This window comes from Trachemys scripta, chromosome 4 (assembly GCF_013100865.1).
Source record: "Trachemys scripta elegans isolate TJP31775 chromosome 4, CAS_Tse_1.0, whole genome shotgun sequence".
Lineage (NCBI taxonomy): Eukaryota > Metazoa > Chordata > Testudines > Emydidae > Trachemys > Trachemys scripta.
In genome coordinates, this window is record NC_048301.1 from 138,044,201 (window position 1) to 138,067,659 (window position 23,459).

At 51.8% G+C, this 23,459-nt stretch overlaps 1 protein-coding gene across 1 annotated transcript in view; it reads right to left on the reverse strand.

Annotated features, from left to right (window-relative positions):
- The window catches only part of CPNE5 (copine 5), a 179,429-nt gene that overhangs the window by 31,695 nt on the left and 124,275 nt on the right, over window positions 1-23,459 (reverse strand). Inside the window, exons 15-18 of the mRNA XM_034767802.1 lie at window positions 16,764-16,810; window positions 15,670-15,851; window positions 13,218-13,345; window positions 12,421-12,526 (exon numbers count right to left, since the gene is read on the reverse strand). Coding sequence (XP_034623693.1) covers window positions 12,421-12,526; window positions 13,218-13,345; window positions 15,670-15,851; window positions 16,764-16,810 — 463 coding nt within the window. The remainder of the gene's footprint in view (window positions 1-12,420; window positions 12,527-13,217; window positions 13,346-15,669; window positions 15,852-16,763; window positions 16,811-23,459) is intronic.

The following is a 23,459-nucleotide window of genomic DNA, read 5'->3' on the forward strand; positions in this document are numbered from 1 at the left end:
TAACTCACAGATTCAGAGCCTTTAAGGTCAGAAGGAACCATTGTGATCATCTAGTCTGACCTCCTGCACGTCACAGGCCACAGAACCTCACCCAGCCACTCCTGTAATAGACCCAAAACCTCTGGCTTAGTTACTCACATCCTCAAATCAGGGTTTAAAGACTTCAAGTTACAGAGAATCCACCATAGACACTAGTTTAAACCTGCAAGTGACCTGTGCTCCATGCTGCACAGGAAGGCGAAACCCCCCCAGAGTCTCTGCCAATCTGAGCTGGGAGGAAATTCCTTTCTGACCCCAAATATGGCGACAAGTTAAATCCTAAGCACATGGACAAAAGCCACCAGCCATACACCTGGAAAAGAATTCCCTGTAGTAATCTTAGAGCCCTCCCCATCTAGTGTCCCATCACTGGCCTTTGGAGATATTTGCTGCTAGCAGTCACAGATCGGCTCCATGCCATTGTAGGCAGTCTCATCACACCATCCCATTCAGCCTAGGCTTCCTCCTCCAAGCTGAGCTATTTGCAGGATTTCCCCTGAGGACCTTTGTCCCAAGTTCCCTCTTTCCAGAGTGCCAGTCCTGCCTCCCTTATGCCCAAGGTGGGGGAGCACCCCATACCTGCCACAATGAATCCACAGGACTCAGCTGTCATTGCCAGACCAGGTTCCAACATCTGCTGAAAGGATGGACCAACAGCTGAGCCCTGACAACCTGCCCACATCATATGGGATTGCACCCCATCAGGTCCCTTCTGTTTATTGCCACAGCACATCTGAGCCAAACCCTGCAGTCCTTAATCACCCATTACGCCGAGTAATGTTCTTGAAGACAGAGTAAAAATGGAGTGAAGACTTCATCACAGGGCCAAAACAACAAGCAGTGTCTGATGACAGCTCACCAGGAGACACAAACAGAACATATGCTCCGTGTCAAGAAGAATTCACAGCGTGCTTTGCACCAAAATGTATCAGTCTCATCAACGCAGCCCAGGAGTGCCAGTTCCCATCACAGTCACAAAGGGAGGGGTGTCTTTGGATCTGCAAAGCCTCACAGTAGACTTGATCAGCAGACGAGAGACTCAGCTGTCCGGGATCCAAGCAGTACACAGTTCTGTGATCTAGCTGGTGAGCTGAAGTGCAAAATAACAGTCTTCTGCCATGTTCACCAAATTACCAAAGACAAACTGAAGGGACCCCAAGGAACACTTGCAACATGACAGAGGACACATGACCAAAAAAGAGGCAATGGCCATCCAAGCTGGTCATGTGACACATGTCAAAGTTATTCACAATGGAACAAGCGGCTGTGCTCCACTGCTGGAGGTGACCTAAGAATAAATGAATATGTGCACACGCGCACACAGGTATGCACACGCGTGCCTGCACACACACATACTGCCTATCACATGCACTCTTTTGTGTAAAGTGAGTCAGTTACATTTAAGATGCGCTACAAAAAAGCATCTCGCTTTCCAACCCCCTGAGGCCAGCCTGCGCGTAGTGATGTGATCACAGCGCACTGCAGTCAGCTGCAGGGGGTAGGCGGGAAAACTGTTTGACAAAGATTTATGGAAAGGTCACTTTGCATCTCGGCATTGAAGCAAGAAGCCAAGCGACGCCTGGTGCAATAACAGAGAGTTGCAAATGTATTGAACTTAAACATTCCAAACCTAGTAAGAAGGAACAACACAGGAAGTAGGTGCAAATGTTTACAGCTCCACACAAAAAGCCAACCCCTGAGGAGATCTGCTTTTGACATCCCTGGGCTTCAGCTTCCAACATCTCCAGCACACTGACATCATCAATGTCATTCTATCTGAGCCAGGGAGGTCTGAGTTTGGATGGGTCGTAAAGCAGAGACAAAGCCCCGCATGGCTCTGTTGCTCGTCAAGACTGGAGATGATAGATTCAAATTTTTCAAAATGTGCTTCTTCCCACCTTGCCTCCCAGATCTCTAAGTGCCATCGTTAGTGCCAAAAAGCACAGGCTGGAGTGAGAGCAATAACTAGCCACAGCTATAAAAAGAGGTCATAATTGCAGAATCCCGGAGCTGAGCCGTCTTGCTGATTGCTTTGCCCTCTGAGGGATCAAGCTGAGCTCTTTGACTGAACGGGTATATAACTGAAGAACCACCCTTTGCTATCGAAAAGCCAGACTATTTTCAACATGATTCAGTTCTGGTTCTTACACCACCCCATCGGCATACAGGGCCAGAACCTCAGATGGTATACATAAGCATAGCTTCATTGAAATCAATGGAGATATGCTGATTTACACCAGCTGAGGATCCATCTCATCTTTTGGATACGGTATACAGAGCTGGAAACATCATCCTTGCTGATCTGCATGATTTCCACCCATCCCATAACAAACACTAAAACAACAACAACTCGCTGCTGAGTACGTACATCAATCATACGTCATCACTGCAATCCATGCCTGTACAGCACATTGTAGGCATGTCATTAACAGCTGATTGCAGTGAGACAATGCCTGACAGAAAGCCAGTAGTGACCTGTAGAATGTCCTGAGATAACTCCTGAGAGAAGAAATCTGATTCCTACAAATCAGCCAACCCGTGAACAATCTCATCAAAACAGGCAGAGCATGTCCACTTGTAATACAAACAAACAAACCTGAATCAGCTATATGTGGCCAAACTACCTAGGAGCTCCATGAAAACTTAGCTGTAGATTTTTATAGGGCATTGTCCAATGGCCAATACGCACTAGTCATTACTGACGAACAATCAACCCTCTATTGGTAAATGTAACAACAGCCAACGTTGCACTGCCTGGACTAAACAAAATATCAGTAGATATTGGTGTTCCCAACGAAGTCAAATACACAGCTGTGTCCCCCCAACAAGGCCAGGACTGGAAAGCTGTGGTGTTTAATGCCAACACATAGCTCCATTGTGGTCTGTGGTTGATGCTGTGAGGGACCAGGGCTTGGGCAGTCAGGTCCAGTGGTTAGAGTCATAGACGGTCAGACTGGAGGAGCTCGAGCCAGAGTTGATAGCTGGGGTCTGGAGCTGAAGGTGAAGCCAGAGTCAATAGCCAGGAACTGGGGGCAGGTCAAGGAAGCAGGAACCAGGAGTGAAGCAGGGTCGGTCTCAGCAGCAGGTCAGGGATGAGGCTTCCTGCTTCTCCCTGCAGGCTTACATAATGGGTTTGGGCCAATCAGAAGTCATGGAAGGTGCTGCCAGTCATTTCTACCATGGGTGGTACTTTCTACAGTGACTGGCCTCTCAGGATGTTTGGTGTGTTGACCGTCACTCTGCCAAGGCTGCCTGGAAGTGGGGGTGTGTAAGCGCCACCTATTCACAGACCTGGGTTCAAGACTTATGAATCCTCACCTCATCCCTGGGGCACATAGGGCCAGGCTTGTTTGGGTGGCATTTGTGAATGTCTTTTACTATTTCAGGAGTGTGAACGTTACTGGTAGGCTTCCAGACTGTTCTTGGGGGCCACAGCGTTTCCAGGGTATGAGCTACCACAACTGACCCCAATTTAATCTGGAGGCCAGCATGGCACAGACCTCATACTCCATATGGCCCTGACCTGGAACCAGGGGGGCAGGCTTGCTTGTGTTGAGGTGCTTAGAAGATAACCAGACCTGGAGGCCTACCGAAAAGACCAGCCCTCCTGTCTCCGACCATCTGCATACCGTTTGTAGTCCTTCTTCGCATCCCCGAGGGGCCCTCTCAGCTGCTCTTGAATGTGTTGGATTTGTTAAACCAAGTCAGCAGACTCTGGGTTCAGAGAGGCTGAAGGAATCAGAGGTGAAATCCATAGTTAGCAAAAAAGGGCTTTGTCCTATGAGAGGACCAGTTGTTGTATGCAAATATGGCGTCAGGTAAGAGGGTGGACCAGTTGTCTTGGTGGTAATTAAGAAGGCAGCATAGATACTGTTCCAGTACTTGCTTCACCCTCTCGGTCAGGCCATCTGTCTGGGGGTGGTATGCTGAGGAGGCACAGGAGTGGATGTTAGTAGCTGGAGGGTTTCGGGCCAGACATGCAAGATGAACTGGGTCTCTTGATTGAGGTGATGAGGTGGAGCAGCCAACGGAGGTGGACAATTGTGTTATTAGGAGCTGAGCTATCACCTCAGCTGACAGTACGTGGGCACAGAGGATGAAGTGTGACATCTTGGTCAGTTGATCTATGACATTAGATGGGGAGGGCTCTGAGTTACTACAGAGAACTGTTTCCCAGGCGTCTGGCTGCTGGGTCTTGTCCACGTGATCAGGGTCTAACTAATCGCCATATTTGGGGTCAGGAAGGAATTTCCCCCCAGGTCAGATTGGCAGAGATAATGGGGGGTTTTCACCTTCTTCTGCAGCATGGGGTCACTTGCAGGTTTAAACTAGTATCAATGGTGGATTCTCTGTAGCTTGACATCTTTAAACCATGATTTGAGGACTTCAATAACTCAGCCAGAGGTTAGGAGTTTATTACTGGAGTGAGGTTCTGTGGCCCGCGATGTGCAGGTGGTCAGACTAGATGTTCATGATGGTCCCCTCTGACCTTAAAGTCTCAGAGTCTATGAGACAGTACTAGCATGTGGCTATTTGATTTGGTGAGTTCTACAATGAAATCCATGGCAATGGCTGTCCATGGCTGGGGCAGGTTCTCCATACTCATCAGGGTGCCGAGAGGTTTGGTGCACAGCACCTTGGTGCAAGTGCATAAATCACATGAATCAACATAAGCCTGAATTTCAGCCTGCATGCAGGTATCCAGAAGAAGCAGGAGGCTGGGGTAGGTCTTGAGGCCACTGTAGTGCCCTGCTAGGGGATTAGCATGGCTCGTAGTACCTCCAACCAGGAGGTCCTGGTGGAACATATACATGGCCATTAATATACATTATTCCGCCCTGCATGGAATGTTGTTTCTTATTCTGAGCTCGTGATTGCTCTGGGAGTTCACCACCCTCTGGGTCAGCAGGTCCCCCACGAGAGGCTGATCGGAGCAGTGTGATTAGATCTTGGGATAGGGTGGCATTAAGGAAGTTGTGGGTCTTGAGGAAGTAGGGTTGTTCCTGGCTAGCTTTCTCTCCTTCCTCCTTCACAGACCAGGGCATTGGCTATGCCGTGCCTGCTCCCTGGTGGGTAGGTAATCTTGAAGTTGAAGCAGGAGAAGAATAAGACCCCCCTCAGCTGTCTCTGGTTTAGTGAATTGGCCCTGCACAGACACTCAAGATTTCTGTGATCAGTAACACTTGTTCAGGGCATTGAGCCCCTCCAGTAGTGAAGCCACTCCGCAAATGCAGATTTAATCTCAAGCAATTCTTTATCAAGGAGCTCATAGTTTCGTTCTGCTGGAGAGAGCTTCTGCGAGTGGTGTGTGCAGGGTGCAGCAGGTGCCAGGGTCTGTGCCTCAGAGACAGCATGGCCACAGTGCCCACATTTGATGCATTCGTGTCCTTGACAAATGTTTGTTTTGGATTGGGGTGTGCCAGAGTAGGAGTGGTAGTAAAGGCAACTTGAGCTGTTCTAAGGCTTGCTGATCCTCGGGCAACCTAACAGATTTAGAGGTGTCCAGAGGACTATTCACTCCAAAAACCCCAGGATGAGGCAGCGATAGAAATTGGCAAAGCCTAGGAGGTGCTGCACTTCCCGAATACTCCAAGGTGCCTCACAGCTGTGAATGGCTTCCATCTCCTTTGGGTCCTTCTTAATGCCCTCTGTGGAGAGGGCGTTCCCCACGAACTCCATGGAGGGTTGGTCAAAGCTTTGTGTATAGACCATGCTGCCATAACCTCTCCAGGATGGTCCTGATGTGGAGTTGGTGCTGCTCCGGGTTCTTCAAAAAGACAAGTATGTCATCTAAATAGACAACAATATATTGATCCAGAATGTCCCTAAATACATCGGTGAACAAGTGCCAGATTGCAGAGGCATTAGTCAGTCCAAATGGCATTACCAGATATTCAGTGTCTTTAATGAGTTTAGAAAGTGGTTTTCCATTCATCCCCTGCCCAGATGGACATGAGATTGTTAGCCTCTAGGAGGTCTGAGTTGCTGAATATCCATGTGGGTCTCATGCAATCCAACAATGCTGGGATTAAGAGCCAGGGGTGCCAGTTCTGAATTGTCACTTGGTTCAGTGCCCAATAGTCTACAAAGAGGTGCAAAGTCCCGTATTTCTTCTTTGGGAAGCAGAATGTAGCCCCTGTGGAAGACACTGAGCAGTGAATAAACCCTTTGGACAGGTTTTCTTGAATACACACATGGAGAACCACCAGTTCTGGTTTGGGCATGGCATAATTATGGCCACAGGGAACTTTCACCCTGACTGTAGGTAAATAGTGACATCACAGTGTCGGTGTGGAGGCAATGTGTCCACATTTCTTTTTTCGAAGACGTCCACATAATCCTGGTATTTATCAGGAATGTGGGGCCAGGAAGGGGGTGTCAGATCCAGGAGTGTCTCACTGCAGCCAGTCGCTGTGAGCCCCCAGCACACATGGGGGTAGACTCACTGCTGCCTGGGTCCAGGGTCTTGCTGCTGTTGCTACGGAGGCAGGCCTGCTGGCAGGGCTCAGACGGGGAGCTGATCCTCTGTGTTCACCAGAGAATATGGGGGTCACACCGTGCCACCTACGTGATGCCGAGCATCAGGGGAAATGTGGGGAGGAGACCACCCTGAACTGCAGCGATTCTCGGCGCTCCTGAATTACTGCTTCCAGGGGCACTGTCTCCTGGGTTACCAGTCCGAGGACAGGAGGGTCCCATCTACAGTTTCCACAACATCCAGTGTGGACTTCTGCCAGATGGGGATTTGCAGAGCTCGGGCAGTCTATGAATTTATGAAATTGTCAATGGCTCTGGAGTGTCTATGAGTGCCCACTGCAAGGGCAGTCGTTGAGTTTTGCCAGGGAGGCACAGCTGAATTAGAACCCAGTGGACCCTGACGGGTCCCCAGCAAAACTTGGGGGGTCAGCCCTGGGTGTAGCTGTGTGGTTGTGCCTGACCAGGTCCTCCTATGAGGTCTGAGCATGATTGTTTCCTGATCCCTTCCTGGCCAGGATCCGTGATGGGCATGAAGCAAACATGTCCTGGCTCAGTGCAGCAGAAGTGCAGGCTATTGCACCAATGTCACTCCTTCTCCTTAGTGGACAACTGTCAGTGGGCCGAGTCACCTGCATGGGTTTGGGGGTCGACCTCAAGGGGGCTAGTACAGAGCATGGGTGCAGTGTTATACCCCTCTTTTCCTCCCTCAGCTCACGTATCTGGTTGTCAATGCGGATGGCCAGATCGATGGAGGCGTTCAGGTCCGCAGAGCTTCCGCCTATGCTAACTTACTCTTAGCTTAATCCCCACTGGAACTGGTACAGAATACCTTGTGCCACTTGCTGTTGGCCACAAGCTACTGGAAGTGCACCGTGGATGAGGCGGCTGGCCCGTCGTTGCCACAGCTTCCTTGGGGGCTTTGGCCGATCACATGCCATGAGGGTCATCAACAATCACGGAAAAGGCTCAGAGGAGGGTGCTCCAGTCCATCAGTGCCCAACTAGTCCGCTTGAGCAGGGGAGAGGCCCAATCCAGTGCCTCACGAGTCAGTAAACTAGTTACCAGGCCCACCTTGGCCTGCTTGGTGAAGTCAGTCCAGGGGCAGAGCAGAAACAATAGACAGCACTGATTAAGCAAACCCCTGAATTTTTGGCAGTGTCCATCGATCACTGTAGTAGAGGCACTACAGGGCCTGGCTCAAGTGGTGGGGCCATCGCCTGTGCCTGGTGTGATGCGTCTCCACTTGCCTGTGGAGGGCCTGCTTTTCTGCACAACGTTGTGCTGTCTGGGGCCATGGAGCTGAAACTTAAGCTTATATGTGAACTGCCCACTCCCTCCATGTCCCCACTGGGGCACAGGTTGTGCAGGGTCAGAGTCATCTGTGCAAACTGCCAGGGGCCAGGGTGTGCATGGTCAGATCCAGAGGTTAGAGTTGGCGGAGGCTGAGGTTGAGTTGATATCTCGGGTCCAGAGCCAGGGGTCAAGAGTCAGGAACTGGAGGCAGGGTGAGGAAGTAGGAATGAGGCAAGGGGACAGGAACGTAGAGTGAGGCAGGATCTATCTCAGCAGCAGGTCAGGATCTGCCTTGATGCACAGTCACTTCCTGGTACTTCCTCCAGGCTTATCGGGTAGGTCTGGGCCAATCAGCAGTCATGGGAGGAGCTGACAGTCATTTACCATGGGCGGCACTTCTCATAGTGACTGGTCTCCCAAGATGTCTGGTGCATTGTCGGTGGCTATGCCAAGGCTGCTCGGTCGTGGGGTAGAGTCCCTGCCCACCTGAAGTACTGCAGACGTGTGTTCAAATCCTGTGAAACCTTACAGGTACACAAATTATCAAGTTATTCAAAATTCCCATCAGTAATAGTGTTCTCCTGTTGTCCTATCGTTAGCAGATCTTTGAACCCCAGTACAAATTAATATCTGATGATTCCCTGGGGCTGGAATGGTTCTTTATACTCCACCCGGAATATAAGAGAGATGGTAACAGCACTCTGGCACTGGGAGCTCAGGTCTGGGGCAAACAGCCATTGAAAGAAGTGGGACAGAATGTACTCCTGTGTTCACACACTATTGTAATAATCTTTGTACAAAGTACACCTTGCAAGGCATCCTTTGGAAACTCCTAATTTGCAGATCAGTATCGTCCTGATAAAGTATGTGTGGCAACATTGTATGGGAAGTTATAAGATTCCCCTGTATGGTGTTATTAACACATGTTCCAAACTGAGGTTGGCAAACAGGTCTGTCCTAAACAAAGGAGTATTTGCTCTGCTTCAGTTACACATAAGCAGTATACAGAGCTGTCAAGCAGGAATGGAAACAAAGAAAGCTCAAACAGGTGAGAAAAAAGCAGCAGGGAACATCCTTCCATACAGACTCTTTGTCTCCTAGTTCCCAGCTGGAAGTGTTTTTCAAGAGAGGGACTGAAACTATAAAATGGAGGGACAAACACCTCAAGGCACCCCTCTCTCTTCCCCTGCCTATCACATTCACTGCACCTGAAGTGACAAAGGAAGCAGTCATTGGACTCTGGGGGTGGGATCCTGACCTAAGAAGTTTGGCCAGTCAGACAGCTGAAACATGGGGTGAGAAAACCTTGCTTTTGAATTGTAGTTTGTTGTTAGGCACCAGTAGCTTTTATCTTTATTTTTCTTGTAACCATTTCTGACTTTTATGCCTCATTACCTGTACTCACTTAGAATCTCTCTCTTTGTGGTTAATAAACTTGTTTTATTGTTTTATCTAATCCAGTGTGTTTAAATTGGAGTATCTGGGAAACTCCATCTGGGGTGGCAAGTTGTGTGCATATTATTCCTTTAGGAGAAATGACAGCCCTAATATAACTTGTACTGTCCAGGAGACAGCTGGGCAGGACAGGACATACCTTTCTGGGGGGAAATTTAAGACTGGGCATGTGTTGGGGTCACCCTGCAGTGTAACCAAGGCTGGTAAGGGCCAGAGTGTAACCCAAGTGTGGCTGACAGGCTGCAGTTACACACAGATACTCAGATGCTGGCAGGCCGTTTGTGTGCAGGGGGGAGCCACTTCAGCAAAGCATTGTAAGGCGCTGCAGGGCAGGGATGACACAGCTCTTCACTGATCTGGATTGTGCCCTGGTATGTCACAGGAAGGGGCAGTAGGATTTACAAGCCTGGGGAGGAGTTAGTGTGACCCTGTAGGGGTGACTTTCTGACTGCACTGAGTGTGTAGCATTTGTTCCAAAGGTGTGGGCTTGGCTGGCTTATCCCATGGAGCTAGCACTAACCACTTTCTATGACAATGACAAATATCACAGCCGGGTCTCTGCATTCACAGAGGATTGTTGTGCAGTCACTGCTGCCCTAAGTCTATGCCAGCGCAGGACAGAGACATGCAGACGTGAGACAAACAGAAGGAAGATCCAGGCAAAAATCCAGAAAGTGCTCATGAAGCAGCCAGGGGCCTATCCATGATCTGCTGAGGTTTTTCCAAGAGCATTTATCATCTTCCAGAAGAAGAAAGGAGACCTTCTGGCTGCTGGAGATGACGACTACCCAGTCCCCAGAAAGGCATCGTTCTTCAAAAAACCAAGCAATGGTCCCAAGGTGATCATGCTTGTACTTGCAAGTGAAATGACACCTGATTCACCCACGGCCACAGACACTGTGTATCTGCTGATACTGTTTGGAGAAATGCCAGACTCACCAGCGACAACATGAATAGGCCCAAGGGGACTGAATAATGACTCCTGATTGTTGTAACAGAGAATAAAGGTGTTTTCCATACTCCCCAATATTTTCTTTGTAATGTATCTTTGGGTACTGGTAGATCAATGCATTCTTGACTAGCTGATAATGCAGCATAACCGGTTCAGTAGGCACTTTCTTAAAGTACTAAAATGGATTACAAGTTCATTGTTTTAAAGGAGTTATGAAAGGGCTAACAGTTTCCTTTGGGCCTGATTCAGATCACCCATACAATGGTTTAAATCCATTGCCTTCAATAGAGTTACTCCGGATTTAGACTGCAATGAGAGAGGGGAATTATGTCCAGTGGAGTCACTCCTGATTTACACTAGTGTAGATGAAAAAAGACTCTGGTCCAGTTCTCTCCAAGGACTGTCCATTTTAGGATTCATTGGTTCATCTCAAGACACCAAACTGACAAGATGCGATTGAACCTCTGGCAACCATAGAACCTGCAAGTGTATCATTAGGGTCTGTCAACAGAGATGTATCAATGCGTGCCTGCTGCACCAGAGGTCAATGTCTGCACAGCCTTTGGTGCATTCAACACCCAGAAACGGGCCAGATCTCCAAATGGCGTAAATCAGCAGAGCGCTAACAGAGGTGAGGCTCTGGGTCTGTCTCTCAAAGAGAGAAGGAAGGAGCAGAAAAGGTCAGATAGGTGTCAGCACCGTTCCCCAGTGAGCTGAGTTCCCGTCACCTACATGCCTTAAGACAATGATGAAAACATCCTGGGCAGCCCCATGCCTGGCCCACTGACTTCAATGGGGTCACAGCACGGGTGGGTTTGGTCCCAAGTCTTCTGACATAACCCCCAATTAGCTAATTATTTCCTGCCTTTATAATCTGCTGCGGATTAGTGTTTGTGGGTGGGAAATTGAATGAGCAGGAATCAGAAATCGTCTCAGGTCTCTGCACAGGGAACACAGCTTCACAGTGCAATGCTCAGAGCCTGGGCGGGAGTCCTGGCAAACAGAGGCGCCACCTGAACTCCTCCTCCAAGACACTGTGTTCCTCTTGGTGACCATTGGATTCTGCTTCTCTGGCTGCCTCCTTACCTAACCAAGCATGAAGGAGGAGACCGAGGGGCAGCCAGATCCATCCACTGGAGGCCCAGGACATAGGATGGTGAGCCAGAACGCTTGCCAGGGGACCAGGAGAATGGAAGTGGCATCAGATGGGTGCCAGATGGTGAGGGCACAGGCACCCACTTTCTTCTGGGTGGGTACTCCACTGCCATTCCACCCCCACTTTGCCCGTTCCCCCAAGACCCCACCCCCGCCCTGCCCCTAACCTAAGCGTGCCCCGCCTCTGCTCTGCCTTTCCCCGCCCCTAACCCAAGTGTGCCCCGCCCCCACTGCATCTCTCCCCGCCCCAACCCAAGCGTGCCCGGCCTCCGCCCCGCCCTTAACCCAAGCATGCCCCGCCCCTGCTCTGCCTTTCCCTGCCCCTAACCCAAGCGTGCCCCGCCCCTGCTCTGCCTTTCCCCGCCCCAACCCAAGCGTGCCCCGCCCCCGCTGCATCTCTCCCCGCCCTTCACCCAAGCATGCTCTGCCTCTCCCTGCCCCTGCTCTGCCCCTAACCCATGTGTGCCCCGCCCTCACTCCGCCTCTTCTCAGCCCAGTTCCACCCCTCCTCCCAAGTGCCTCTCACCCAATCAGCTGTTTGGCAGGTGGCTGGTGGGTGTTGGGCACCCACTATTTTTTTTGCTGTGGGTGCTCCGGGGTGGAAGCACCCATGAAGTCAGCGCCTATGGCTAAGGAAAAAGGCCAGAGCTTCTGACTGTGCCCATCAGTGGGCACAGAGGGAGGCTGGGTCACCCAAGTGATGAGGGCACAGACCGAGGCCCCAGGTTGTTATAGCCACCCGTCTGTCGACAGCCACAGCGCTCTCTGGTATCTGGGACACTGGGGTGACAGAACTTAGGGAACCTCTGGAGACAGGGGCTGATCTTGAACTCCATTCCATCCACCTGAGGCTAGACAAAGCAGGAGAAACCTCACTGGAATTCTTCATAAGCCATTAGTCTTAGCGGGTCTAGTAACATCTGCTTGCTTGATGCTCGCTACTTTCTGTCTGTCCCAGCGAGTGGCACTCAGGCAGACATTGGTTTGGTGTGCCGTTACAGCTGCGGGTTACGGTGGCACAGCAGGTGAGCAGAACCCCTGTTACTCACATTGACGATGGCTTCCTTCGTCTGGGCCATGTCCGATATCACCCCATCTGTGATGATCAGGAGTACGAAATACTGGGAGCCGTCCTGTTCAGTGGTGGCGGCGTATCTGGACGGGGAGATGTTCATGTGAGCCTAGGCTTCTAGGGGGGTGGGTACCAGGGACTGGGGACTCTGAGCTGGTGGCTAACCTTGCTGCACTAGGCCATGTTCACCCCTGGGGTAACTGCTGTAACCACATGGGGAATTTGTCCCCGGGTCTGTGGTTCAGAGCAGCGTCTCCAATTTCCCAGTTTGGGAGATTTCTGTGGCGAGATTAGAGCTGCCCAAGGGGAGTCCCCTTCCTTCTCTCCCTGCCCCCAAACGTAACCTCCATTCCTGCTGTCACCCAAGGGCCATGTGAGCTCCCAAGAGAGCTGGGCTGTGACACCCCTTACCCAAACCAGGAGCCTCTTGGGAGTAAAGGAGAGGCCTGTGGCACATCCCTGCTAGTCCAGCTACAGGGTGTTAGACATGGGCCTTGAGCCAGGCCAGGGAGTGACATAAATACACACCGTGCTCCCGGAACCCATGGCTTGAGACATACACCTGGATTGGACCCAGCCCTGGAGGATCCACTGCCCTGGCTAGCTCGTTCCCGCCTTTGGCGGCTATCAAACAGCTCTCGACTCTTTTGCTGATCCCAGACGCTACCATAGCTCTCTGGTTGGTACACCAGCCCATTGCCAGCCCAGGGAGGGGTGACAGAGCAAGCAGGGCTGTGGGATGCTGCCACTAGCCAATGCACCAGCTGGATGTACCTAGCCACATGGTTGACCACTGGGGCGAAGTTAGTTGGGCCGTACAGCTGGACAGTCTTGAGGCTCTTGTGATAGGCTTCTAGGATGCCCTCGATCCCGCTGCAGTAGGGGTTGTCGGCATTGCCGTTCTGAGAGAGAGGGAGGAAGGGCAGTGAGGAGGGTTCCCAAACAGGGGAGTCATTCCCCATCCCCCACTTTTATTTCCCAGAGACCTACTTGAAGCGCTGGCCAGAGGGATATGAGGAGATCCCCGCAGCACTGGGAGGAATCACCCGAAGGGGTTACCCAAAGGTAACAGGGGCCACACCCCTGGTATCTCAGAGGAACAGTGATGATAACACTTAGCACTTGTGCAGTGGTTCCATCCTAGGATCTCAAATTGCTTCAAAAGCACCATCATCCCCATATTCCTGGTGGGGAAGCTGAGGCAGGGAGGAGACATGCCTTAACCAAGGACAAACAGAGTACGCCCATGAGGTGGGACTAGGACCCAGGAGTCCCAGCTCTGACACTGAAATGGCTTCCATTGCTGAGCCTCAGTCCCTAGCCGGCATCTCCAGAAAATGGGGCTCAGGGAGACACCGGAGTTACCTCCCCCATGCTGTAAGGAGGGGAGCTCTCTCCTGGGGTGGGGGTGGGGAGATGGCAGCTACTTCCCTTCTCCACCAGGGACTGGGAAGAGGCTCACTAAGAAAAACCAGGTTTCCTGGCTCAGATTTTTATGCCCTCTCCATGGGAAATCCATTTTCCTGTTCTCAGAGCAGCCATGCTGCTACCCTTGGTGCTTATGGCTGTTTGGCCAGCTAAGGCCAAGCCACAGAGGCCTTGTGGCAGCCCGGAGCAGCACGTCTCAGAGCCCAGGGTTGACACACTCGGCTTGTGTGACGGCACTGAAAGCAGCTGTGCAGATGATCGGACTGGGGCTGGCGCTTGGGCTCCGACACCGAACAAGGGGTGTGGGCGTCAGAGCCCCACCATCTACACAGGTCTTTTGAGAGCTGCAGCACAAGCCTGAGTCTGGCTCTGGGCCTCGCTGCCGCGGCTGTGCAGATGGATCCACTGAGGCTCCACTAGGGCCGACCAAGCACTCGGAGACCGATCAGGCTTTGCCACAGTCATGGGCCCTTATCAGCATTGGCTGCTCTGTGGAGGCACCTCGGGCAAATCTGGTCAGGATCACACGGACTGGCTGGTCTAACCAGGGAATCAGATTAGTGGGGAGGTGGTGCCATACACACCCTAACCCCCACTAAGGGCCTGATCCTGTCAGGCTCTGAGCACCATCCACATCCACGAAAGCCGACAGGAGCTGAGGGTGCTCAGTACCTCACAGGGGCTGCTCTTTCAGGATCAGGGCCTAGCCCAGGACTTCACAACAGCCAGGCAGCCTGATGGACAGGAGCGAGCCCTTCACTTCCAAGTGGGCACAGAATGGCTGCGGACGCTGGAAAAGAGGCTGTCTATGAACTGGTCTGCACTACAGAATTACTTCAGCATAACTATGTTGCTCAGGCGTGTGAATAATCCACACCCACTGAGCGACGTAGTTATACGAACCTACACACTGGTGCAGCCAACTTCTCCCACCAGCATAGCTGTAGCAGGGCAGGGCACTCACTGTCACAGTGCCTCCTGCTGGTCAGTCTGGGAATTAACTCATCCAGCTCAGGACCACCCTCCTCTGGCCAGTTTCTTGCCCTTGGTGACCTGCCCTGTTGTCTCCACCAACTCTGGCCCCATGTCCCTCCTGGACCCCAGTGCCCCTTACCTTGGGGTGCTGCCCCACTGCAGTGCCCCCACTCTGGATCTCCCCTCCTAGGGGAACCCCAACCCCCTATACCCACCTTGCCTCAGTGGCTACTGCCAGTCATCTAGCCCCTTCTCTCAGGGGCAAACTGCAGTCTGAAATGGCCACTCATCACTGGAAGGGGGTTTGACCTGCTGCCTTTTTTTGGCCTGGCTGCCTCCCTGCAGGCCTAGTACCTCCTCAGGCCTTTGCTGCAAGGCCTCAGCCTGGGAGGTTGCCAGGCCAGAGCTCCCCAGCTCAGCCTGCCCTTTCCCAGTACTGCTCTGTCCAAGGTCTCTACCAGGCAGCTAGGTCCTTCTTACTCCACCACTAGAGCAAGACTGACTTCCCTCTCCTCAAGAGCCTTTCTTATTCTGGCCAAGCTGGGCTCTGATTGGCTGCCTCAAGCCCACTTGTGATTGGCTCCATGGAGCAGCCCTTTCCCAGGGCTGTTTTTAACCCCTTCCAAACCGGAGCAGGGTGACCACCCCACTACAATAGCCACCCGCCTCTCACGGAGGTGGAGTTATTAACCCAACAGGAGAGCTCTCTCCCGTCAGCTTAGAGCGCCTTCACCAGAAGCACGACAGCGACTCAGCTGCCGATGCCAGTTGGTAGTGTAGACCTGCCCTAAGTGGTGGAACGATTCAAATGGGATGGCAGTACCAGGGGGAACTCGTGGGACACGTGCCCATCAGGAGGGATTTTGGCTCCGAACCCGAGTGCGGGGAACATCTTGTCGCTGTCATAGTCCTGGATGATCTCGCCCACCGCCTTCAGTGCCATGGCGTAGGCGTTGAGCTGGTACGGGTTCATGTAGTGCAGGGAGGTGGATTGCGAGGGGTTGCCTGATGGAGAGAGAGAAGGGTCACACAGACCAGCAGGCAGCAGCGTGTGGACAAAGCAGTGGAGGGGCATGTGTATTTGTCAGGTCAGCTGAGGGTCAAACACTGAGGTCTTTACTCAGGGCCTGATTCTCACACACACAGCAAGGGAAGTCAAGAGTAACTCCTCTGTCACTGATGGGGAGAAACTGATGTGAGAGATTTCAGAGTAGCAGCCGTGTTAGTCTGTATCCGCAAAAAGAAGAACAGGAGTACTTGTGGCACCTTAGATTAAATTTGTTAGTCTCTAAGGTGCCACAAGTACTCCTGTTCTTCTTGATGTGAGAGAGAGATTGTCAGCTGTGTGGGGCAGGGACTGTGCTTTTGTTCTGTTTGTACAGCACCTTGCACCATAGGTCCTGGGCCAAGATCGCAGCTCCTAGTCACTACAGCAATATAAATAATCAATAATATCAGTGAGGTGAGTCCACCCCTCATTGACGTCCATGGGCGTTGGCCTGGGTGGCCTGAAAAAACACTGTGACCCAAGGGCCAGGATCCAGCTCTCACGTCCACTGGTGTACATGAGGAGTAACTCTGCTGAGGTCAATGGAGTGATGCTGGTATCAAACTGCTCTAAATCAGATCAGAACCAGGCCCAGGTGTTTGGGCAGGACACTTGTTTGTTACTAGTATAAAATCCCATCCCTGTAAGGATACCTAATACCTATCGACAGATTTAACAAGCGCTCAGCAGTCATAAAATAACTATTGATTTCACAGGCCTTTATGGGGAATGAACGACTGTGCAATAAATACATAATATGTCAGAGGGGTTTAGTGTAATGTATTGTCTGATCAGCCACCAGCTGTCTGAACAGAGACTGACTGTGGTTCAGGGAACATTAGTACAGTTAATCTGGTAGGAGAACTCACCATTGGAAGCTGTGAAGTCAATGGCCACTGTGAAATTGATCTGTGTCCTGAAAAGGGGACAATGACACTGTTAGTCAGAAGCTCTGGCAGGCTGGTGCAGATTCTGCTCAGACTCCACCCTCGATGGGGTTAATGTTCCCTAACCAGGCCCCAACACCCTGGCTTGTTTGGAAGAGCTCAGATGGAGATTCAAACCGTGCTGTTCTCGCCTGCAGTCTCTTGATGCACGGATGTCACAGATGGCAATGCACAGCTGAGCAAATCCATGGGAAACTGGCAGCCGAATCAGCTCCCAAAGCCTTTGTTAACATCTCCCCAGTGCAGTAAGTGGGAAGAGCTTGGAGGGGATCTAAGCAGGGAAAGTGGAGTCATAGAGCCAGTGGCCAGGCTCTCTCATCTGGGCACGTGCACCCGCACATCGCCTTTCACCCCAGCCAAGCCTCAAAGCGACTGGAGACAGCAGCTTCACTCAGGAAGATAAAGGGGGGCCTGAGTCAATCAGAGACACGTTAATGGCCAGGACGGCTCAGCACCCACGGCTGGGGCTGGGTTGAGAACAATGGAAGCTGAGCTGAGCTCTTCTGCCTCTCTGACCAGGAGTGTGGGGCTCCCTCTTGGATTGTTTGACAGCCCTGCCCTTGACTCTCAAGCTGTGTCCATTTCCTGGTGCCCATGTGTGCTCCCATCCCCTGGCTTGATCCAGAGAGGCGCTGAGCACCCACAACCCCTGATATTTCCCAGCATTTTGCAGGATCAGGCCCTGTAGAGAGGAGACTGTGAGAGGAGCCTGACAGCATCTTGGTTGGGAGACACACTCGCTCTGCCAGATCAGCGAGCTGCTCCCACGCACCCAGAAATCTTTCCATGACCACAGCAGCAGCCAGGTGAGAACCCAGCTCTGGGTCTATGGATCCCCCCTCGCCCTGCACAGAAGGGAGAAGTGTAGATTGAGTACATAGGATTGTCTGCAGTGACTGGCACACCAGCCACGTCCCCATGGGCAGTGAGTGAAACTTCCCCTGGGAGAGGCAAGCTCCTTGTCCTGCCTCTTCCTCCCACAGCCCCGCCCACACTCCACCCCTGCTCTGCACCAGGCCCTGCCCCCGCCCACTTGCCTCTTCACCACCACCCCGAAATCTCCCCTCCACTCACCTCCTCTCCCACCTGCCTGCTGCTTGCCCACCTGCTGCTCATCTCTCACCCCCTCCCCAGCCAGACCCTTCCCCTGCCCCCCATGAGACCCCCACTCCTCACCTGCTGTGCAGCTGGCTTGCGGCTCACTTCTTCACCTGTTGCGCATGGCCCCCCGCCCCCATGACACTCTCTCCTCTTTTCACCTTAAAACACTAATAACATTCCCCAAGGCAACAGGTGTAGTTCAATTGCCAGATAGATTCTCCTCTGCATGGCCAGGAGTTCGGTGTAAGCTGTACAGAGAGACGAAAACCCAGGCTACGTGCGCCAACCTGAAGTCTAATCTCGCCTTTTGAAAAAGTACTTGTCATTGACAGCCTGCATTAGGGCAGTAATTTAATCACCTTCCTTACACTGAATTCCTTGCCAGGCTTGTTTACTTAGATCATGAAATAAACTCCCTGGCTATGTCAGCTCCTCCTTGAGCCAGGTCAGCAGTTACTTTTTCTGGGTACAGAGACTAACTGATGGGTTGTCATTTGAAAGCTGTTTTTAACCCCAATAACACATTTTCCTACAATAGAAAAACCAGCTGAATGTGGCCAAAGGCTCCCTGGGCATTGGCGAATGCCCGTCAGATGGGTTCATTACCACTGTAAAGCTCTTTATCAGTGTCAGTGATCTGCTCAGTCTCTTACACTGTGTAAAGTTACTCCGGGATCCCGTCCGCTCGCCTCCTCATCCCCCCATCTGCCACTGCCTCCCCGCTTGCATTCTCACACACACACCTCCTGTGCCCCACGGGGAGGGGGGTGAGGAGAGACGCGGCCTGCAGTTGCAGGGACATCCGAGGGGGAAGGGGCTGGGGTGGAGGAGAGGAGACAAGAGGAGAGGAGAGGAGGAAGATTCACCCCAGGCAGCAGCAGCAGGTCATGGGAGCCTCAGGAAGGGTCAGAGCAGGGAGGGGAAGAAGGAGAGTTGGGGGGCAACACAGCCAAGGTGTCGGGCAGCAGAGACGGCTGTGCTAGGGAAGGCAATGCCTCCCCTTGCCTATTTACCCATTGCCCATCCCCTTCCACCTCACCCTGTATTCATCAGCTACGCTGACTCTGCTGCTGCAGGACCAGGCACATTAGCCACAGCAAGGTTTTAATTAGCTACATTAATTAGGTAACTGAGGAGACTGTACCCCATGAGTCATCAGCAGTGTTTATGAACACAGGCGCCTTCCTCTCGCCCCAGCCCTGCTCCTGAGAAGAGCTTTGGTTGAATGGATGAGTTGAGAATGAAAATGATGGGTTTGATTCTCCTCCCCGGGTGTAAATCAGGAGTAACCCCAGTGGGCTCGATTCCTCTCTCACTTGCCCTGGTTTTAAATCAGAAGTAATCCCTCTGGGTCCAATTCCTCTCTTACCACCCCTTGGTAAATCAGGAGTAATCCCACTGGGCCTGATTCCTCTCTCACTCACCCTCGTGTAAATCAGGAGTAAGCCCAGTGGGCTCGATTCCTCTCTCACCCATCCTGGTGTAAATCAGGAACAATCCCATTTGGCCTGATTCCCCTCTTACCCACCCTGGTGTAAATCAGGAGTAATCCCACTGGGCTCTAATCCTCTCTCACTCACCACGGTGCAAATCAGGAGTAATTCCACTGGGCCCCATTCCCTCTTACCTGCCATGGTGTAAATCAGGAGTAATCCCACTGGGTTCGATTCCCCTCTCACTCACCCTGATGTAAATCAGGAGTGACCCGACTGAAATCAGTAGTGTTACACCAGTGTGAGAGAAGAATCAGGACTCTTATGATCAAATCCCATCAGGATCAGGGAGATGCTATAAACAAAGGTCCAGCTGCTGCTGGTGTGAATCAGCCTTGCTACAGTGAAGTCAGTGGCGCGATGCTGATTTACACCCACCAAAGATCTGACTCCTAGGACCAAAATTCGCCTGTCCAACTCGAGACACCTCCAAGGTGTGATCGTTAATGGCACCTGCTGAGCTCAGGCCCCTCTAAAGTGTCTCAAGCTGAGCTGCCAGAGCACAGGGCACCCGCGTTAGAAAACTTGTGCAGAGCTACAGAGCAAGGCTGGAGCTGAGCCAGGCCAGACCCCACTTGCCCTGCCTGAGTCAGTAGCTCCCCCCCGCCCCCTGCAGAGCTGAGAAAGGAACCTGGGAGTCCTGGCGTGCAGATCGCTGCTCCACTGGCAGGAGCAGGCTCGTTCCCATATGCGGAGTGTTTTATTAAACCTCTGACAAATACACAGAACAAATGTATCCCTTGTCACCTCTGGACTGTCATCCTGGGATGAGAGTAAATGGCTTGACCTCCTTGTGCTCCGTGGGCTGAGGGGCAAGATAGCATTGGCGCTGAGTAGGAGTGATGGCTGAAAGGGCAGCCTGTGGGCACCCTTCCGCCAGGAGCTCTGGCTTCTCCAATCATCTCAGCTGCGCTGTGCTGGCTGTCAGCCCCTGCCACAAACCAGCATCAGCTGCTTTGTGACAAGCCGTGCCCTCGGCTGCCCGGGGAGACTCCTAACAAGGGGCCAATGCTGTCAACGGGCATCAACACCTCACTCACCAGACAGGAAATGACAAGGCCAAGACTCTTGTGACAGCAGCCCTTAAAAACGCCAAGGAGCAAAAACTAGCAGTGTGTAGACGAGCACCGACAGGGCTGGGTGCTGATCTGAGGCCCATATTTAAAAAAGGGAAGAAGAAGAACCCGGGGAACTACAGCCTCACCTCAGTCCCTGGAAAAATCATGGAGCAGGTGCTCAAGGAAACCATTTTGAAGCACTTGGAGGAGAGGAAAGTGATCAGGAACAGTCAACATGGATTCACCAAGGACAAGTCATGCCTGACTAACCAGATTGCCTTCTATGATGAGATAACTGGCTCTGTGGATATGGGGAAAGCAGTGGACATGATATATCTTGACTTTAGCAAAGCTTTTGATACGGTCTCCCACAGTATTCTTGCCAGCAAGTTAAAGAAGTATGGATTGGATGAATGGACTATAACATGGATAGAAAACTGGCTAGATTGTCAGGCTCAACGGTAGTGATCAACGGCTCCATGTCTAGTTGGCAGCCGGTATCAATCGGAGTGCCCCAGGGGTTGGTCCTGGAGCCGGTTTTGTTCAACATCTTTATTATGATCTGGATGATGGGATGGATTACACCCTCAGCAAGTTCGCAGATGACACTAAGCTGGGAGGAGAGGTAGATATGCTGGAGGGTAGGGATAGAGTCCAGAGTGACCAAGACAAATTGGAGGATTGGGCCAAAAGAAATCTGATGAGGTTCAACAAGGACAAGTGCAGAGTCCTGCACTTAGGACGGAAGAATCCCATGCACTGCTACAGACTAGGGACCGAATGGAAAGGCAGCAGTTCTGCAGAAAAGGACCTAGAGATTACAGTGGACGAGAAGCTGGATATGAGTCAGCAGTGTGCCCTTGTTGCCAAGAAGGCTAACGGCATATTGGGCTGCATTAGCAGGATCATTGCCAGCAGATCGAGGGAAGTGATTATTCCCCTCTATTCGGCACTGGTGAGGCTACACCTTGAGTACTGCATCAAGGTTTGGGCCCCCCACTACAGAAAGGTTGTGGACAAATTGGAGAGAGTCCAGTGGAGGGCAATGAAAATGATCAGGGGGCTGGGGCACATGATTTACGAGGAGAGGCTGAGGGAACTGGGCTTGTTTAGTCTGCAGAAGAGAAGAGTGGGGGGTGGGGATTTCATAGCAGCCTTCAACCACCTGAAGGGGATGGAGCTCGGTTGTTCTCAGTGGTGGCAGATGACAGAACAAGGAGCAATGGTCTCAAGTTGCAGTGCGGGAGGTCTAGGTTGGATATTAGGAAAAACTTTTTCACTAGGAGGGTGGTGAAGCACTGGAATGGGTTACCTAGGGAAGTGGTGGAATCCCCATCCTTAGAGGCTTCTAAGGCCCGGCTTGACAAAGCCCTGGCTGGGATGATTTAGTTGGGGATTGGCCCTGCTTTGAGCAGGGGGTTGGACTAGATGACATCCCAAGGTCTCTTCCAATCCTAATCTTCTATGATTCTATGATCCGTGTGTTTCATGGCTCTGTAAAACGGGGCCAGGAGAGGTGTCCATGTGCCACTGCCAGGTGGCTTTTGTGTGTCACTAATTGACGGGTGCATTTTGCAGAGGAGGGAATAAAGGTGTAGATGGGTTCATGTCAGTTCATGCAGTGGGGAGAAAGTAGGGAAAACCCACTGCCCCATCTGGAATCTACGGGCCAGCTCCGCAGCTGCTGTAAATTGGCGCAGCATAGTCTAAATCAGCAGAGCTGCACCACTTGACACCAGCTGAAGCTCTTGTTCCCTGTGTGAGTTACTCCTGATTTACACCAGAGTGAGCGAGAGGGAAATAGAGGAATAGGGAATGGATGATGCAGCAGGACAGTGATTTATGGGGGAAGCTAGCACGTAGCTTGTGAACCCCGTGATTGCGGCGATGGAGGAGGGGTGTTAAATATAATGGTCTATTTTGTTCATAGTCCTTTGAGGGAAGGGCCAGGTGTTACGGGCTTTTGGGGAGAGGCTTGAGCAGAACAGGTGGGGTCCCACAGGTGGTGCCATGGAGGGGTCTGCCGCCACAGGGGAACATGGCCAAAGGCAGGATGAGAGAAGTGGGATATGAATCGGAAGGGGAGAGTAAGTATGCTTGAATGTGATAAATGGGGAAGCTGCACCATCTACTCCAAGGTGGACTTTGTATCCTACACAAGGTCCAGATAAGGAGACACTTTCAACAGAGAGCCAGACCCTCAACTAGTGTAAGCCAGCAACGCTCCCTTGAAGTTAAGGGACCTATGGCAAATTGCACCTGTTTCCTGTGTCGTGCTGGGTAATGAAAGGACTCAATGCTTGTAACTAAACTGGCTCTTTATTACGAGAACTATTTACCGAGACGCTACAACTGCAGCTGGCATTCTAGCCACGTGCACACAGGCTGCCTTCCTGGTAGCTCCTCCAACTCCTCCCTCCTGCAAGTTCCATGCAGGTTGTCACATCTTTCCTTTAACAACTGTTGTTTTGTCTTTGGTGCAAGCGCTTGCTGATTTGCTGGGCTCAGAAGTGACTAGTACATAGCTCACCCTAGGGATGTGACCTTTACTGCCTGCCCATTCCAGCCTGTTAGACCTCAGAGTCCTTCAAGCATGCTGGTCTTTGAACCAGTCTCCCCCTTCTTGTTTGTGTTATCGCTGTTGGTGGGTGACTTGCTACTTGCTACCCTGTTGCTGCCTTTTGGTGACTGGCATCGATTAGTCCTCTGTGTTGCTCTCAGACCTTATTTCTTCTGACGCTCCTATGTCAGGCCAGCTCATGGCTGAGGCTCATTCTAAGTCCTCCTGGTCCTTGCTGATCTGTCTGGCTGTGCTGGATGTCTGCTACTGCTCCTCAGTTGTATTTGATTTCATCTCCACCACTATCCTGAGTCTTTAACTGCCTCACATGATCCAAGTTCCAGGGCAGCTTGAACCGTTGCCTTCTCATTTTTGTGTGTAGTTATTTGATGGTTGGACCCAGACC